Genomic DNA, 20,071 nt, shown 5'->3' on the forward strand with positions numbered 1-20,071 from the left:
CGTGCTTGTGTGTTTTCCACGTATAGTAAATTAACAGAAAATGGCTAAAAGTGGTAGCTTCAAACCTGGCTCTAAAAAGCACAAACCTGGGTTTAAAAAAAGAGAAAACAAATGTATTGTCATGTTCGATGACAAGGACCGACAGTAAGTGCACACAGACATGGCTTATTTATATAGTTAATCTAACAAGTTGTCCTTACTGGTTCTCTTATGTTACTGTTGGCAAACAGCCCTAATTAATTTATATCGCCACTTTTACAAAGTAATAGTTTTATACGAATGTATGTCATTATCATTCCAATTGTTATCTATGAACCCAGCCTCGGTTACGCTTAAGGAATAGACGTGGCTTAAAATGAGCGTGATAATACGCTTCTAACGTGCACCTTCTGTAGGGAATTTCTGACCGGATTCCACAAGAGAAAAGTGGAGAGGCGGAAAGCGGCGGTGGAGGAGATCAAGAACAAGATCAAAGAGGAACAAAAGCGAGTGAGAGAGGAGGTAAAGAAGAGAGATGGAGAGCATTGAGAGAGATGCTTAAGATAGCAGTGTGCCATTTATCTCTCTCTGTCACGGACACACACACACACAAACACATACATACATACATACATATCAGATGACTTTTTTCGACCATATTCTCTTGCAGAGACACAAAGAGTATTTGAAGATGCTGAAAGAGAGAAAAGAGGCACTTGGTGAGTTGAAGAAATTTATTGCTGGTGCTTGAGATGATCGTATCAAGGTTTTGCATTGAAATCCAGTAACCAATCATATCCCACGATTGTGTCTCAATAGAGGAGGCTGATGAACTAGAGGAGGCCATCACAGGGACAACGGAGTCTGTGCAGTACGATCATCCAAACCACACCGTCACCGTGACAACCATCAGCGACCTCGACCTGTCGGGTGCTCACCTGTTAGAAACAGCGACCAAAAAGGTACGAGCAGGTTTTGAGCTTAGCCGACGTACATGATCGATGTACCCTCTCCACCTAGAACTAACCGGTGGTCTGAACCTGCTCCATCAAATCTAGAAATCCCAGTTTTTTTCTGGTTCTTAAGAGCCATCAAAAATGACAGGCTGTCTGAAGTGTGCATTCATTTGTGTCTCAAGTGGAAATCAGCCTGTGAGTATCAGTTGAAAATGTTTGTGACTCTTGTTTGGAGTCACAAACTTAAAGTGTCTAAGAACCTTTCAGCTGTGGGTGGCTCTGAGTAGTATGTTAATAACCCCGTGAATTAGGTCCATACAGTTTCCTAAACCTTGCGGTTCATCTCCAGTCTTCTGGAAGGGTTTTGGTGAGAAAAGTTACGGTCTGCGATTTTAGACGGGACACGGGCAATCAGTACTGTTTGAAATGAGGGGTTTATGACACAGAAACAAAATATTTGTCTCAGAATGACTGGTTATGCCAATGATATGTGTACTGCTTTAAAGTGCTATAATTTTCAATGTATAGTTGATCATTTTCCATCTTCCAGACAAGTCTTGGGGAAAGGAATAGGGAGACAATGAGTAGCATTAATGTTGGATGTTTAACACTGTAATAACTTGCTCTATCTCAACATAGTATTTTTAAATCTGTACAATATCAGTTACAATTATTGACTTAAGGAGCTCAAATCGGTGTAATATATGGCCTAGTTACATAGGTCGTGAGTGTTATATGGCTTAGTGTTTGTGCTTAAGGTCTTTTCTGTCCCACAGGCGTCAGAAGACGGTGAAGAAGAGGAGGACAATGAGGAAGAGCAAGAAACAAAACCGCTTCCCAAACAAGCCGGCAACCCCCTACTCTCTAAAAAGTATGTGTCGCTGTATTTCCCAATCCCGCAATAAAAGAAACCAGTTTAGTCTTACTGGGAATTAGAGCAGGGGATCGGCCTTTGTGTTTCCAGGGTCTGGCTGTGGTTTTTTTTGTCGTCCACGGTAACGTCACGTGCAGGCGTAAATTCATATAGCTCAGGCCGAGCACTTCAGTAACTTTTAAACAATTCTTTTTTTTTTGCATTTCTGCATTACAATGTTTTTTTTGGATCTGTTCCACGCTGGGTCTCCTGTACAGTGACCTGCATTATTAGTATGGCCTGGCATGTAATGCGCTACTTCCTGGCCACGTTCCAAGTTTTCAAGTGGACCTGCTCCCTCTCTTCCTCTCTCTTTCTTTTTACAGCCCTTTCTCTTTACCTACCTATCTATCTCTCTGTCCCCGTTTTTTTTTTTTTTTTCTCCCCTAACTCTCTCTCTTTTCCACTGTTTGTGTCTCTCCAGAATCAAGTCTCTGACGGCTGCGCTCAACATGCGTACCAAGCAGCAGCAGCAGCAGAAGAAGAACAGGAAGAGGAAGCAGGAAGCCGGAGGACACGGCAGGTCGACCAAAAGGAAGCCCGCGGACGCCGACAACAAGCTTCGGATCGGGAGGACCACGAAGAGGGAGAGGCGCAGGAGAACGGGGAGGAGAGGGGGGGAGCTAAACTAAGAATAACTCTGTGTGGACGGCGACTCGTTCAGATTAGATTAACTCGACACGGACTAACACGGAGGCATTGTTCGCCCCCTGTCTCCGCAGAACACAACAAGCCACTTCAGACGCCGGTTGGCCCAGCCTAAGCCGCACCGGGGTGGATGGACATTAGCCCAGCTCTCTGTGGACAGAGAATGAGAACGTTAAAATTGCCAAATCTACCAGGCTGAAAGGAGACATGCAAGACGCCCTGTCTCGGCTGTAATACTTTGAACGATAAATGTGGCGTATTCGTCACGAGCTCCCACACTCAAACATGGAGAAACATCTCGCCGTAGAGTTCAGTTTAAACCGTTTTGCCAAATGCGTTTGATATATACAAGGTCCTTCCTGATGTTTTCTTATTACAATGATGCTGTAACTTGCTGGTTGCGATTTTTCTACTGTGTGTACATATGAATAAAATTAAAGGCCTCTCCTTTTCGCTGTAAGAATATCATGCTGTCTGCTGGTTTGTCTCTTATTGCCTCTTCATTGTCTACTCCAAGGAAATATGACACCATGTACAGTTTTTTTTATCCAATCCTTACATATACATCAACATCATCCCTGAAATGAGTGAAATTTAGGAGAATAAATATCTTGCGTAAAAAGATCATTTATCAAGTTATGAGATTACAAGTTTTGAAGTATAGAAGACAAAGCTATATAAATGTATATGTACTGTTTTTGGGGGTTTTTTTGTGAGGAGGCTAGTTATTTATTCAAGTTAACCTGAGCCCGCCCGTACCATCTGCAAACCAGCATGAGCTCTTCGTTTCCCTTTCTAAAGCTCATGATATTTAATACAACTCTCTGTAGGCAGACTGTCATGCTGCTGACTGCCATTTTGGCTCCTCGATACACCGGGAAGTCCCCTTTAACATACAGCCCAAAGCAGAGCCAAAATGGCAGACCGTGAGCACCAGTTTCACCCATTGTTTCGGTAGCCAATGGGATGTGCTGTGCAGTGAGTAGACCCAGGGGGGATTAACTAAACATAAGGAAAGACATGTGTAAAGGGGTCTGAGAGCCATAATGCTACATCTCTTAATTCCAAATTCTGCACACTGACAGCAAAGGAGTCCTCTACCAGGTAGTACGCATATTCTGATCTCTTGGACCTTTTTTCTTTCTTTTTTTTTAACCAAATTACCTTTTTAAAACTTTTTAAAATTGGCCTTGGTAACACTGACAAATTTGATAAGCTGTTTGATGATTGTTTGTCAGTGACGAAAGGCTATGCATTAGGCCGGTGTCTCAAGTTTGAAAAGCGTGTTGTGCATGTGAGTGTGTGAGTGAGTGTTGTAACTGTTTCTGTGCTGATATTGTGAGAACCAGATTGTGTTTCACTGTTCCAGGGTGTGCTTCGGTTTATTTAGTTCAGCAGTTCCGTTTTAGAGAGAGAGCACTCCACGGTGAAATGATATATACCTCTGCAAAAAGGACAACGGGTCCCATCTACCCGATCCTCTCAAATTCATAATCACTTCCAAATCATTCAGTTACAATTAAATGTGAAAATAATAAACCTATTATTTTCATCAGATATGATCAGTAAAGAATTCTCCAGAAAACTGTGGTACACTGAAATATTTAGATTGAGTTATTAGTGTGTGTGAGTACCTGTATACCAACATGATTGTTTAGTGCGAGAACTGCAACATACTTTCAAAATTCAGTAGAATGTTGGATTTTTCAGTGTGTTCAATCAAAATGCCATTCATTCTCACTCGTTTACATTCAGTGAGTTATGTCTTAGCCTGGTTTAAATTTCGTCGTTTTTTTTTTTTTTTTTTCTTTTTCCTTGTGTAATTTTAGTACATTTGCATTTAGTCATTGAGCAGACGGTTTTATCCAAAGCAACTTCCAAGAGAGGCAGAATACAAACCAAGCATGTGACCGTTAAGGACCTATCTGTGGCATAAGTGCCACCACTAAGTTCAGTATCAGACAAGTGCAAGAAAAGCTGAAGGAAGTGAGAGATTGAACCACGGACACAAACAGTCAGAAACAGTGCTAATGGGCCGGGGCTACAGTTTATCTCTTATTTTCTACAGCGTCCCTCTGGGTACTTTCCCAGGGCAGATGCGATGAGAGAGAGAGAGAGATCGTGTGCCCCCTTTTTCGGCCGCGCACCATGCCCCTGTCAGGCGACGACCTCATCTGCCCCAAGTTTCAACCCAACATCTTCGACTCGTCACGTTGCCACGACTGCCTGCGGCAGAAGCACCTGCACGATAATGCTCCCACGCCGGCCGCTCCCGCCGCCGCTGCAGAGGCTCCAACATTGCAGCAGATACCTGCCAAAGAGTTACAGAGCATCACACCACTGACCCAGAGGGCGGAGAAGGACACCAGCGCCAAGGTGAGGGAATCAGAGCGAGAGAGAGAGAGAGAGAGAGATAAAGGGATGGATGGATAGGTAAAGAGATGGAAGAAAAATGTGAGTTGTCATATGGGTACGAAAGGTGGAGGCATTGATGAAAGAATAGATAGAGATGATGTGATGTGATTGGGGGGGGGGGGGGGGGTCGCATAGGAAACATGAAGCAAACAGAACTAATGTATGACATGTGTGAAGGGACAAAAAGTTCACGAAAGTCTCTCTCTCTCTCTCTCTCTGCTTGAGAGGACTGTGGCTTAATGAGAGGCCAAATTCTCCATGGCTCAGGCTTACGGTGTTTGTGAAGAGTGGGCTGCCTTACTGTTTTTAAGGGGTAAATGCTTCATACTCCTATGTAGTGCTTGTTCTCAATGTCCCATGTCAGTGTAATGAGTTTAAAAGTGTATGCAGGCAGAGGGTGGAGCCCGTTGGGAGAGAGAGAGAGAGAGAGAGAGAGAGAGAGAGAGAGAGAGAGAGAGAGAGAGAGAGAGAGAGAAGAGGGGGACTATGGGGAACAGTGATGAGTGTATGCTCCCATTACTAATTAATGAAGGGAGATCATTTACTCCCCTTTTGGGAATCACAGGTAACACAATATGCAGTTGCAAAGAGACTAGGCCTGGCTTTGTATCCTGTATATCCGCAAAATGCACTTGTATCAACTCCATAGTGTGTGTCTATAGCACCCTATAGGATCAGACTTTTAACTATACCATTACAGAATAAAGAGGAAACGTTGATTTGACATGGAAGGCGACATGGCATTTTTGATATCCATCTGTTCTCCATCAGTTACTGTAAGAGTGTGAGACCTTATATCTTTTGGCTGGAGGTTTGGGGATTAACCTTTAGAGTTGGCAATGAGCTGATAGTATTTATTTTACCCTAGAGCAGGAGAGTCAGTGGCACCATGGCAAAGAGCGAAAAAAACCCATGGTGGGATTAAATAATTATGAGGTGAACCGCAGTCTAGGTTGAGTTACAGTGCTGTAACTCCAATCTTGTGACAGACAGAACGTGTGAGAGAGAGATGTAGAGGAGTAAGACCAAGGGCAGAGTAGCGATCAAGACTCAGCGTTAAGGTTCCAAGCCTAAGAATAAACCCAGGATGGACCCTCTACAGAACTAAGTATGGGTTTGCTTATGTCATTTTAGCTCAAAATTCACTTTGAACATGTCCGGACAGAATTTTGTTTGAGTGGCATCATTAGTTCTAGATTTTGGGCGGGTTCTTTGATCAGTTAGATTATATTACAGTCAAATTCTGTGACCTTATTTGTCACTACTTTTTTTTAACCTGCTCACAGAAACATTATGAGCTTGTTTTACAGGGTTCCCCAGGTTTACCTGATTGTGTTTGGATCAGACTCGTGCTTTAACACATCTCCAGATTACTGGACACCTTTCAGTTCAGTTACCGCTCACAGGGATTATCGAGGCAACGTTACACTGTCATGCGCTAATCCAACAGCAACACCGTCCATTGGACGGTGATGGCATCCTTTTGTCACTTGATTGGCTGATTGATTTTGTCTTGACCATTCAGGAGGACTCTGATGGTCAGTCAGTGGTGAGCAGCTACTGTGATGTCAGCGGAGGTCGCGGAGCCTACGAGGAGAGCTCCCTGTGCATTCTGAGTCCTGACTGTGACCTGTACATCTGTGAGGGGGACGACAGTGACAGCACCGACAGGTAGGTCGGACAGATTTGGTTTATGACTTGGGAGATCCTTATAAGCACGAGTAAGATCTATTCGATTCTACTCAAGGACGTGGGCACGTGTCCATAAGTCAAGCTTGCCATGAAATTTGCCATGAAACTGAAGACTGTGAACCTTTATATTTCAGTTTGAGTTGTGTGGATTTTTCATCTCAAAAGTAGACTTGCCTGCGTGATTCAGGTCTTTTCGTATGTTTGTTAAAATGTGGTCACCTTCTTCTTTTTTCTCCCACTCTTGCCCTTTCTGTCTCTCTCTGTCTTATCTCAGTCGGGACCAGAGTGACGATCCTGACTTCAGTGGCTCTTTCTGCTCGGAGGAAGACTACCTTCCCATCCGGCATCGAGCTTCAGGTTCAAGGATGACCCGGCTGGACCCACCGCCACATCGGCCCAACCCCCGTGCTTGGATGGAAGAGACTCGGGGTAGAGACAGCATCAGTCGTCATTACGGTCAGGGCTGCACCAAACCCAACCTCTCATATCCAGTTACGCTGTGACGAATCATTGGTGTTGTTTACATAGTTATAATGATTATGGTAGGTTTCCTCCAGGTACCAGGTTACAGGGTGTATATGGTGAATTCCATTGTAGAGGTTTAAAGTGAAAGAAGAGAATTTTTTTTAGACTAATTGGCCTCTTGGACTGTCAGAAGTCCTTCAAGATTGTAATGGATTCCTAAGCCAGAATAGTTGTGGTTACAGAAAGGTTAATCCTTTCTCTTGGAATAAACAATACCTGGTGTCTCTCTCCAGTTGGCTCAAAGGGAGAGAGGGAACGAGAGAGCGGCTACTTCTCTCTGGGAAGAGCAGGAGGCATCCGTGCGTTCCGTGATAAAAGTCCACCGCCAGCTCACCGACACATCGAGCGTGGACACCCCCTCCCCAATAACCACAGCCCAGATCCTAAAGCTTTAATACCTTTCCGGAACCCTGATTTAGGGGTGGCCTCCGAAAGGAGAAACAATGAACTTCAGAACTCAGAACTTCCTCTGACTAGCTCTTCCCCTGAACCTGCCTTCGACCTTAGCATTGAAGTGGAGGCGCAAGTTGGTCCCCGAGCCCTAAGTCCCACCCCTTTCAAACAGGCAGAATCCCTAACGGGCAACAATCGCAGAAGTGTAAGAAGTTCCTACTCATCCCACTCTTCGTCGTACCAACAACCAGCACCTTTCGACTCACCCAGACAAAGGTCCAGCCTGTCCCGGGTTCCCTCACCGTCACGAGGCCCCACCCCATTCAAGCGGACCGAGTCTATGGCCTCATTGGCCTCACTCAACAGCAGGACCATTGGGTCTAGTGGTTTCTCTAAAGGACGTGACCAACAGTCCAGAAGCCCCTCTCAGACATCCTATGGGAGGACTTTTGATTCTGGAGGCTTGCAGAAAAACTTCAAATCTATTGCCAGCATTGTGGGAACCAAATCCTTATCCAACTCCTACGCAGATCTTAGGGGAACCTTACGCAAGGCTGAGTCCAGTGGGACCTTGAGTGGACGTGGAAGTAATAGTCGAAACTCCTCCCCATCCAGGAGGGGGTGTGAAACTCTTGGCCAGTCATTTAGGAAAAATGAAACACACAGTTCCTTGTCCACTCATTCCCATGACAGACACAGCCCCTCCCCTTCCAGGAGAGGCTACGAAACCCTTGGTCGATCATCTTTGCGGAATACTGAAACGAACAGTTCTTCATACGGCCGTAGTCATGAACACCGTAGGTCCTCTCCTACCAGAGAGGGTTACGAAACCTCCAGTCAATCTTATCTGCGAAAAACAGAGTCAAACGGCTCACTGTTTAACAGCAGTCAAGAGAATCGCCGTCGCAGTGCTTCTCCCATTAGGAAGGGCTATGGGGTCCCCAGCCAATCCACACTGCATAACACAGAGGCAAGTCGCTCTTTAAATGGATTCGGTCATGAAAGTAGTAGTTCCCCTTCGTCAAGAAGGGGCTATGAAAGCCCTGGTCGGTCGGCTCTACATAAATCTGAGACCAGTGGTTCCACCCGTAGTCACAGTCGTGACAGACGGCACTCCTCTCCTCCGAGCAGGGGAGGTGAGACCCACAGCTTTCGCAAAACTGCAACAAACTGTTCTTCAAGTGGAAACGGACGGCACAGCCGAAGCCCATCCCCTTCTAGGCGGAGCTATGACGCTCCTAGCCAATCGTGCCTTCGTAAAGCGGAGACAAGCAGCTTAAGAGATAGCGGTCGCAGCAGCCGTAGTTCCTCTCCATCGAAAAGAGGGCAAGACCTGCCAAGCCAGTCCCTCTTGAGGAAAACCGTTAGCGACTCCAGAACTGACTCTGCTTCCTCTTACTCGAGGAAAGCAGCCGATGGGCACACTCATTCTGCCACAAACCCTTCAGGAGTCTCTTGGAGAGGCTCCACACACTCTCTACAAAATTCGTCCATGTCACAGAGCAGCTCCCTACCCAGGAAGATCTCAGAAAACCAGCCTTTCACATATACTCCGAAAGCTACCCAGGTTGCTTGGGAAACCAGGAGAGAGAGCAGTAGGAGCAGCTATGGTAGGCGGAGTCCGGAACCTCGACGTTCCTCGCCGGACGCCAGGAGATCATGCAATCGAAACCGTAGCCCCTCCCCTCATATGCAAAGACACACCTCCTCCCAGAGTTCAATGGATTCGTCTGAATCAAGCCACGTCTCTGGAGGCTCTTCAGGTTTGAACAGGGAAGAATATGCCATGATGGCTGACCTTCCCAAGGTCAAGACCGTCTTCCAACGGGATGGACCAAGCCGACTGGGGAAAATCGAAAGCCAAAGCCGACATGCAGGACGAGAAGAGCTCTACAAACCTGCAAGGTTAGTGTTGCTAAGGATGCAGGCCAGAGAATGGAGGGGGGTCTGGAGGTGGAGAACTTGTAGGAGGAAAAGTAGATGTTGACCTAATACAGCTATGCTCCAATTATTTTTCCTAAAATGGCATAAAGGGTTTACCCAATTATCAAACTTGAATACCTACAAATTCTGTGATCTGTTTCTTTTTGATTTTCCACAAAGCTGGCGCATAAACGTTACTAACTGACAAATGTGTTCAACAGAATTGACAAAAAAAAAGTATAAATATAAATATGCATTCTTGATTATGCCATCAATATCCAGTAACCTCTGACTTCTATTTCAGCCACTCCAGCACCAAGCACAGCTACAGAGAAAGGGACGAGTCAGTGGAGTCTGGAGATGTTGGCAGACTCTCTCGAAGCCATTCCTCAACCTCCCTACACCTGCAGGTACAACATGTTTAACCCAGTGAACATGCTACACATGCATCACTTTACATTCAGTTATGCCACAAAGCAAATTCATCACTGACAAAAAATCAACTGTAAGAGTGTTCATTTTGGATTTTTGAAAATAGTGGTCTGTGTTTTGTATAAACCACGCTCACTAGAGTAAACACATCTTTAAAAGTTATGAAAAAACTGTGCTGCCTTGTGAGTGATTCTAACAAGGTGGAGGAAAATGAATTAAAAACTCTGAAAATAGCTTTATGCTACTTTGAGGAATTCATAGAAAACGAACACTCACACATTTGCTTTCTATGTGGTCTATAGCCACCGTTCACATTACTGCTTTCCTCCTGTTACAGAGGCCTGGCAGTCCAACCATGGAGGAGACCCAGCCCTGGAAGGCCCAGCAGAGAGCATCAGGGCACAGTCAGGTATGGTGGATTTCACATCAAATCACCTGCTTTAAGATGTTGGTGAATACCTCAGGTTGTAGTACTTTTATGTGATATGGGAAGGAGAGAGAGCGAGAGAGAGAGAAAGAGAGAGGTGGTCTCAATGTTCTTCTACAAACACTAACCGAGAGTGTCTCCCATGCAGAGATCTTCTCAGGGAAACAGGCCGTCAGTGTACTTCTCCTCCAGTGTGGACAGAGCCGACGAGACTATAATCGAACAGGCATGTAGTGCACTCTTGTTCTCTCTCTCTCTCTCTCTCTCTCTCTCTCTCTCTCTCTCTCTTTCTCCTTCCTGCTATTTATACACATTACGACATATCAGCAATAGAAAACCCAAAATTATACCGGGCACCAACTAAGACTCTATGATCATGGCTTTGGAAATAACTGAGAGAGTCTCATATGAGGACAGTTTTCCCATGACCTCACAAAGCAGATTATCTGGGGAGGATTAACCAACTGTATTGTTTTATGCAGAATCTCGTCCCTCAAACACACTCACACTTTCCTTTGTCTGTCGCTCTGTCTTCGTTTGTGCGTTAATTCCCATGTATTGAATGATGAGCATTTGACTTGTTTTGAATCGCCTCTAATTGCTGATAAGGTGAACAGTTGTGAGTAACACATGAGTAATTACCCTGATTCCAAACTCCAGCCCATTCAGTCTGTAAGACATCACTTTAGTCAGGCAGTTTAGTCACCGGTTGTAATCCACGCCCGAATGTCATTGCCCTCTCGTGTTCCTCTGTAGTCCAATTTTGACCATTTTAAAAACTGTGTGTACACCTTTAAACTTTTGTCGTTGTTGAATTCGGTGTTGGAGGGACATCCTGTATGTCTTTAGCACCCTGCGGGTGTTGGATGAGAGCGCGCTTTGTCGAATGTGGGTTGCCAGGGCATGCATTCCAAATTCCTGGGACCCAAACCAAAAGCGCGCTCAGCGTGGGTTTTTACCTGGTCAGCACAAAAACAAAGAGGGAAGAACGAAATGAAACAGAAAACAAAAAATACAAGTAAAACAAACTCACAACGGTGTTTAAGAGGAAGTTTATTAGATTTACAAGTTGACAAGTTACAGATAAGTTATCTGATTCAAGCTCAAATTTCACGAATGTGCTTAAGCCGATATTGTATTGAAGACCCTGATTGGCTCTGTATGAGTGTTTGCCCCAAACATCAGTACGGGATCCGCCCAGGAAGTGGCAGCAACACGAAGACTGCATGTAACATGCTCCGGAGAAGTTGACACACAGCAGATTTCAAGTTAAAATCTGAAATTAGAGGGTTTATCAGAGGTCCTCCATCGCAATATCCAGTTATTTGCTGTTGTTGGAAAGTCCAACTGGAGTTTTGCGGGTAGATCTGCTCCAGCCGTTTTAAGAGGCAGAGGTAGTTTAAATTTGGCAAATCCTTTAGCAAGCGTAGCCAGACTAGTTTTTTATCCGCCGAGTCGACAGGTAACCTTCGCAAGACTATCAAGCAGTTGCAGTATGGACAAGTGACGAATGGACAATTAAATTTATTTGTTTAATTTTGTTATATTTTACAATCTTGCCCACATTTGGAATTTCTAAACATGACGGTAAGTTTCTGCCAGACCTTTGACTTTTCAAAGGATGTCAAATTGCAGTGGTTACTCTGACAAAAACGCTCTTTTTTTTGAGAAAATACAGCTCTAACTGCAGTATGCTTTTGTCACTTTGTTGCTCAAAATTACATTTTACTGAAGTGGGCGTGTCGCATTTCTCTTGATGAATTTTTTATATATATATATATCTGTGGTTTCTTTGCTTTAATTTTCTCGCGTTCTGTCTTTTTCCCGTTTGTGTGTGTGTATATATGTATATGTATTTGAGTCTATATGCATGTTTGTGTGATTGTCTTGTGTGTGAGCGATGAAATAGGGCTTAAAGTTAATAAGGTGAAATGAACAGGAGTGTGTGTACCTTTGTTCGGTTACTGCTTGTTTACTCTCTGAAAATTCAGTAGGTAGTGCAGCCCTTATGTACGCGTGTTCTGACGTCCTCCATACATTATCAGTACAAAATTACAACAGGCCAGGGCTATAGATACGGCGTAGACCATCTGTATTACCTGTACTTTACTATATACCTCATAGGAGGCTGATATATGTGTGAAAAATGATCTAATTAACAAAGTCAGAGGTAAATTTGTTTCCCAGGTTGGAATTCCTACGTTGTCAGTTACTGATACCATAGGGGGTGTGATGGGGCGTGTGATTATTTTCCAGGAGCAAACTTGCTTTAGTTCTGGAGCTATTTAAAGCCGCCGCCAGCAATCGCCACTTGCTGAAAATCGCACAAAATCAAACCCTCCGCCGCATTTCTCCGTACTTGTACTGGACTTGAAATGATTATCAATCCGGATTCAGTTACCTAGCTAACACGTCAACTGTTTATGAAGTTGCTTTCATTGTATGGTACTGCCTTTGTAGTTCTTCCCATTCATTTGGAAACAAGACATGGCACAGCAGTGTATTAGCAATGATTAACCTATCAAGAATTTAAGGCAGGGGGGAAAGAACTTTAATTCAAAGCTCCGTCTCTTGGTTTTTGACTAATTTAAATCTGAGAATGAGTGAAAAGGCCTTTGGCCGTAGTGAACCAAAACAATAGCGCAGCACAGGGTTAGGGAGTTTTAGCAAAGTGTTTCAAATTGAGCTCAAGAGTGGTTTTCGCGAGAACAGATTGTGTTGTGATAGAGACAGAAGGAAAAAGCGACTGAATGAGACTTAAAAAAAGAAAAACAACTGTGTACAGAGGAATGTAGATAGCTACGTGTCTGCTAATCTTAATCCTGAATCACGAAGCATGCCTGCATTACTGTTTGACATACTTCTCTGTCTGTGTTTTCCTACTCAAGCGAGTTTGTTTGTTGTGGAAGACATTTAGGTTTGTGTAGTCAGTTGAGTGTTCTGTGACAACTGGCTTTTATGTGTTATAAAGCGTATGAGGTTACTTCACATGACAACATCATAGTTGGAATGAAGTTTGCAAATTCACCACCATATTCACCATATTTGCCGCTTTGTGGGCCTTTTACTATATTGAAAAATACTGATGTATTCTTTGTGGAAATAGCAGGGTTTCTTTGTGTGCAGAGCTTTTTAGTTAAAGTGCAGATATGAGAGATGTACTGATAAAAAAAGTGTTTCAGTACAGTTTAGAGAGAGTGAGTTGAATGAAGTGTGATGTGTTTTCTGTTTGTGTGTTTATTAATCTGCTTTTCCATTGGCTCCTGACAGACTTTTTATCTACTTATTGTATTCACTCATCTGTCTATTCACTCTCATTTGTTTTTCTCTCTCTCTCTCTCTTTGTGCCCTGCTATTTTCTGTTTTTCCTTGTTCACCCATGCGACTGTTTGTCTTCCGTCTTCTGTTTCCTCCTCTTTCGCACTCTCTCTAACCCGTTTTCAGTCTTACTCTGTCATGATGCTTCCTGTTCAATTTCACACTGCTTACCAACATATGTCTTTGCACATATATTCACACACATACACACACACACACACACCACACACACATACACACACCACACACCACACACCACGCACCAGTATCTCTGGCTTACTAGCACACAAACATGTTGTGTGTCTTTTAACCTCTTATAGAAAATGTTTGCCATATGTGATTATCATTTCAATTTTCTCTCTTTTTTTTTTTTACATGATAATGTAATGTTCTCATATGTGAGTGAGTTATTACAGCTTTTAGATTTTTTTGAAGTGATCTTTTTCTTTTTTCTGTCTTTCTCTGCCGTGTTATCTCCGTAGACATAGTGACTGTGGTTTTGCGTTTTTAGTTCCCTTTGTTTCCATTAAACTGATGATAAAAAAAAAACAGATTGATGATGTAAACTTCAAACGTCTCCCTTCTCCTGTCCAGCCTGATCTCCTCAACTTTAAGAAGGGATGGATGTCCAAACTGGATGAAAACGGAGAGGTACGGAAGGCCGTCCTCTGTTCTTTCTCTGCTTTTCTTTGGTTTTTATCGGTTCATCTTCTCCTCCCTTTATGCTCCCTCCGCTCTTATTCTGTCACTCCTATTGGTCCCACTTTGCCATCTCTCTCTCTCTCTCTCTCTCTCTCTCTCTCTCTCTCTCTCTCTCTCTCTCTCTCTCTTTCTCCCCCCCTTGCCCTCTTCCTCTCTCTCTCTCTCTCTCTCTCCCTCTCCCTCTCTTTCTCTCTTTCTCTTTCTCTCTCTCTTTCTCTGTCTCTTTCTCTCTCTGTAAACCGATAGCCTCAAGCTGTCCTTGTGTTCTCTCTGTCAGTGCCAACAGGCTGCTGTCACAACAGCTGTGTGATCTGACATCACACACACACACACACACACACACAGAGAGAGAGAGAGAGAAAGAGAATATGAGCTCGCATTCTGCTCTTGGTTCTTATGTGGTATAGGTAAAGAGTTAAGGGTGTGTACGTGTGTGTGTGTGTGTGCGTGTGTGTGTTTGTCCCGTTAGGTGTGATTCTAAGGGTTAATCCTGCTTTTACTGAATGCCCCCAATCATTTCAGCGAAGTCAAAACATTGTTCTCAGATAAAACTGGGATTATTCTAGAACTCTCAGGTTGTCTGCAACAGGAACGTCATAAAATCCTCAGGTCCTAATATGAACGCCTGTATTTCAGGATACAGAGAGTTTGAGGGGAAAGAGATGAGACAAGGTGAAGAGAAAATTTTAATTGATAAGATTTGAGATGAAGCCCTCAAGTTTCAAGTTTTATTGTCATTTACTAGATAACAATATGGACATCATTATCAGCAATGAAATTCTTGGGCTCGGGGCCAGCTCAACTTGCAAAGTGTAGCAGTTAAATAATAATAATGAAAGTACAATAAAAGGTAAATATAGGAGTAATATAAGGAGATATATAGGGAATATATATGTACATGTGCCCTGTCAACCAACCCACCAATGGGGGGAATAATCTGTTCTAATCTACTCTCCCATACTGCCCGATGCTTTTATTAGTTTCTTTCGAGGAAAAATAGACAGAGCTAACCACTAGCTTTCCAAAACGGCAAAATTTCAAAGGAAAAAAAAAAACCTGTCAAGGGAATATCAAACGAATCCCCTCCAGCGTAGCTCCCAAAATCAGGACATTTTCATATCCAAATACAGCAAACGCTAAAACCTCTCCGCGGACCGTCTCGTGGTATCACTTATTCCAACCGCTCTTCCAACCTCCCACAGAACAGATCTCGCAACCAGTTCTCAAACCCTGCTCCCTCTCGACGGCAGCGGAATCCGCTCTGGCTGTCTGATGAAGTAAACATCTGTTTTTCTGTCGAGAAAAGGGAAAGAAAACATGCAAATATGAATATGGAGATGTCTGTATGCAGATAAACAGTCAGTTTATGTCTGCCTCTTTCCTGACATAGCAATGTAGAATTTCTACAGGTAACATTTCAATATGACTTCAGTATAGCAGTTAACTAACAGATGGAATATACATGTCTTTTACTTTCTTTCTTTCTCTCTCTCTCTCTCTCTCTCCCTCTCTCCCTCTCTCTCCCTCTCTCTTTCTCCCTCTCTCTTTCTTTCTTTCCTGTGGGTTCTTTCTGTCGTCTTATCTGTACGGAGACTTACTGTACAAGCTCAGCTTTTCTCTTTGCTTTGTTTTCTAAACTGATAAGTTAGCTGTATGACATGGTGTCAATTTCAAGTCTCTACTTGAAATCTCCACTCTGTACTCAAGCGTAGCTACTCACTGTGGGACAGACATACACATCAACAAACACAGAGCAACTGACTGCGTTACAGATTTAAAATGTGTGTGTGTGTGTGTGTGTGTGTGTGTGTGTCTGTGTGTGTGTGTGTGTGTGCGTGTGCGTGTCTGTGTCTGTGTCTGTGTCTGTGTGTGTGTGTGTGTGTGTGTGTGTGTCTGTGTCTGTGTCTGTGTGTGTGTGTGTCTGTGTGTGTGTGTGTGTGTGTGTGTGTGTGTGTGTGTGTGTGCGTGCGTGCAGTGGAAGAAGCACTGGTTTGTGTTGACGGACGCAGGGCTGAAGTATTACAGAGACTCGGTAGCGGAGGAGGTGAGTTATCCTAATCTGCTCCTCTTCAGTTTGAACTAAAACACCACAGCTCTCACCTGGTCATACGTGTTATTGTGAATCAAAGCAAATCAGTGGGAAGGACGTGTGTGTTCTGTCCCCCCAGGATCACTTTTACCAGTTTATATATATATGTTTATCATGCATTTAATGAAGCGATATAGGACTATGTAAGACTGGAGACTTTCAAACGTAAGATATTTTTAAAATGACAGAGCGTTTTAATAGCACCAAGCACTTTGAATACTTTGAATGCCATCTTGTTTTTTCGGTAAATGTGTAATTGTTTGTAGTAAGGGGAGTTTGCAAGACTGAGTTTTATTTGAATCTATATATAAAAATTCCTTACTCCGTCTGTGTTCTTGTATGGTCCCCCCCCCCCCCCCCCCCCCACAGAAAGACGATTTGGATGGAGAGATCGATTTGAAGTCGTGTGTGAAAGTGTCTGAGTATGACGTGGAGAAAAACTATGGTTTTCAGATCCAGGTTGGAGAACATGACTATATCTCTGTTTTAATGAATCTGATCACTGTACGCAGAGAGTTACAGTATCTGCGAACCCCTGTGATATTTCGCCCTCTGACTGGAAACATCGATGACTAATGTCTAATTAATTCTGATATAATGACTCTTTCATCCTCTCTCTCTCCATTCCCCCCTCTCTCAAATGATATTTCTCCGCCTGCTGCATTCTTTCCAATATTTAACCTTCTCTGTCTCTTTCTTTCTCTTTTTCTCTTTCTCTCCCTCTCTCTCTCTCTCTGTCACTCTCCCTCGTTCAGACCCGTGATGCAGTGTTCATTCTCTCTGCTATGACAGCGGGAATAAGAAGAAACTGGATCGAGGTTCTGAGGAAGAGTGTTCGACCCAGCAGTTCCCCAGACCTCACACAGTCAGTCACATGCTCACACACACACACACACACACACACACACACACACACAGTCTCACTCAACACAAAACAGCCACGTTGCCACACCACTGCATACCTCACCCCAAACTACACCATGCCTTGGTCTACAGTAAGTTACCCAATTAACCCTGAGCAAACTACATACACTAACTATCCCTGTATGTCCTCTTCTCTCTGTCTCTCTCTCTCTCTCTCTGTTTCTCTCTCTCTGTTTCTCTCTCTCTGTCTCTCTCTCTCTTTCTCAGACTTCCAGACAGCAGTAGTGATAAGGAGAATTCTCAGGCCCGATTGCCGCCCTCAACCCGCAGGCTTAACTCTCAGTTAGACACGCCCTCCACACCAAGCTCCGCCCACCGCCGATTCGACTACGTCGAGCTCTCTCCCGTGGCCATGACCCCCAGCGCCACGCCGGCCACACAGAGAGAAGCAGGGGAGGGGCAAGTCAGAGACCACGCCCACTGGCAGGAGGATCGGGGCAGGGACGTCACCCAGAGCCAATGGGAGGCCGTGCTCGCCCGGAAAGGGGCCGGCGGCCAGGCCTCGGACCAGAAGCAGCGAATGGAAGAGGAGATTGAGAAGAAGTGGGCGGAGTTTGAGCGGCTCCCGCTCAAGGAGATGCGGTCGCTGCCACCAATGGGCACCCGGCAGGCGGGCCTCTCGGCCAATGAGGCGCTACAGAGGGAGGTAGAGCGTGGAGATGATTTTTTAATTTGCAAAAACCCAAAACGCTGCAAATTAATAATCAATCTGTGACGCTGAGGCACATTAATGAGTGTGTGTGTGTGTGTGAGTGTTTGTGCTAACCAAGGTGTCAGGGTGTGTTTTGCATGTTTGTTTTAGCTGGTGTATAGCAGTGTAACTAGCATAGATTGGAGTGAAACCTTACTCCAGCACAAAATGAAAGTTTTTTTTTCAATGTACTGAACTGCCCGCTCAAAAGGAAGTGAAATTTTTAGGAAAGAAGGAAATGCTCACAAAAGTAGACGTGAAACATTTTTAAAAGTAAGATGCTAAACACACAAACCGTCCCATTTTACTGGAGTGGGTGCTGACGTCTTTGAATATTTTTTTGAGGAAACATATTTCCAGCCTGTGGGTCTGGGAGACTTCGAAATGCTTTACGCAGCCCAGATAAGAAGTTTATCTAGAAGCCGCATATCTCAAATACCTCGAATCTGTGTGTTGACCTGAATCACCTCTCATTTGTCCAAACGTAATCTACTTAACAGAACAATTAAAATATTAAAAAAAAAAAAAGAATATTAAGCAGTATGGCAAAACTATGTAGGTTGCACTGCTGTGTGTGTGTGTGTTCTGTGTTTGCTCCTGCATGTCTGCGCTTGTGGTTATGTGTTTTTACTGTTTCTTGTCTTTGGTTGCTGAGTTGTAATAACACCCAAACTCATTGCTTACTGCAAAATTGGCTATTTTAGCTATTTACTTATTTTCTGACATATTGTAGTAAGAAACCAGGAGAGAGAGAGAGAGAGAGAGAGAGATTAAGTGTAATCTGACCCCTGAGAATATGAACATTCTCTCTATTGTCCATTTTCACTCTCTCTCTCTCTCTCTGTCTGTCTGTCTGTCTGTCTGTCTCTCTCTCTCTCACCCCCTCTCTGTCTGTCTGTGTCTCTCTCTCTCTCTGTCTGTCTGTCTGTCTGTCTCTCTCTCTCTCTCTCTCTCTCTCTCTCTCTCTCTCCCTCTCTGTCTGTCTGTTTGTCTCTCTCTCTCTCTCTCTCTCTCTCTCTCTCTCTCTGTCTGTCTGTGTGTGTGTCTCTCTCTGTCTCTGTCTCTCTCTCTCTGTCTGTCTGTGTGTGTGTCTGTCTGTCTGTCTGTCTCCCTCTCTCTCAGAGACCAGACATAGTGATGAAGTATACTGATAGAATGATCTAGTCTCTTCTGGGTTCAGTTTGGATGTTTTTAGTTTTCCATTTCAGTCAAGGCATTCCGTGCACTCCCTCAGTGAGCTTTACCCCTCTGTGTCTCTGTCTTTCTCCTCTGTCTCTCAGGTGGCGTCTCTAAGGCAGCAACTAGAGGAACTAAGAAAAGGGGGAGGGGGTGGGAGGGAGAGAAGGAGGGATGGAGAGAGAGAGGGAAGAGGAGGAGGAGGAGGAGGAGGAGAGGTATGTGGGCCAAGGGAATGCTGTAGCCTCAGTCTCCACGCCATGGAGAAAGCACACAGACAGGCATTGGAGGAGCTCCAGAGACAACATGACAGACAGACAGCTGAGCTGGAGAGAGAGAAAGACAGGCTGCTACAGGAGGAGACTCAGGCCACTGCACAAGGTCAGGTCTCACACACACACACACACACTCACACGCACACACACGCATACACACACACACACACACTCACACGCACACACACGCATACACACACACACACACACACACACACACACACACACGCATACACACACACACACACACACACACACACACTCACACACACTCACACACACACACACACTCACGCGCACACACACACACACAGAATGCTACTGGAGATGCAGGCTACCACACAAGGTTGGAAAACAAACACACACACACACACATGCAGATGCCTTTGTTTGTGCTCAATGCTAGAATAGTGTGTGGGTGGTTGTTGAACAGTAGTTGTTGAATAAAGTTATGCTCAGCAGTGGCTCCCTGAACTGACAGTAACAGAACTGTCACTTTCGCTGTCTGCCGTTGGCGTAAACTACAGCTCACTGCACATCACAGAACACTGCCCCCCCCCCCCCTCTTTTTTTTTTTTTTTTTTTTTTTTTTT

The 20,071-nt window shown here is 44.3% G+C and overlaps 1 protein-coding gene across 1 annotated transcript; it reads left to right on the forward strand.

The window, feature by feature from the left end:
- nol12 (nucleolar protein 12) lies at positions 1-2,783 on the forward strand. The gene is made up of 6 exons (XM_030793822.1): positions 1-144; positions 396-501; positions 650-698; positions 799-941; positions 1,712-1,806; positions 2,273-2,783. The coding sequence occupies exons 1-6, from the start codon at positions 41-43 to the stop codon at positions 2,478-2,480; spliced, it is 705 nt and encodes a 234-aa protein (XP_030649682.1). The 5' UTR covers positions 1-40; the 3' UTR covers positions 2,481-2,783.
- Positions 2,784-20,071: the final 17,288 nt, after the last annotated feature.

This window comes from Chanos chanos, chromosome 16 (genome assembly GCF_902362185.1).
Source record: "Chanos chanos chromosome 16, fChaCha1.1, whole genome shotgun sequence".
Taxonomy (NCBI): Eukaryota; Metazoa; Chordata; class Actinopteri; order Gonorynchiformes; family Chanidae; genus Chanos; species Chanos chanos.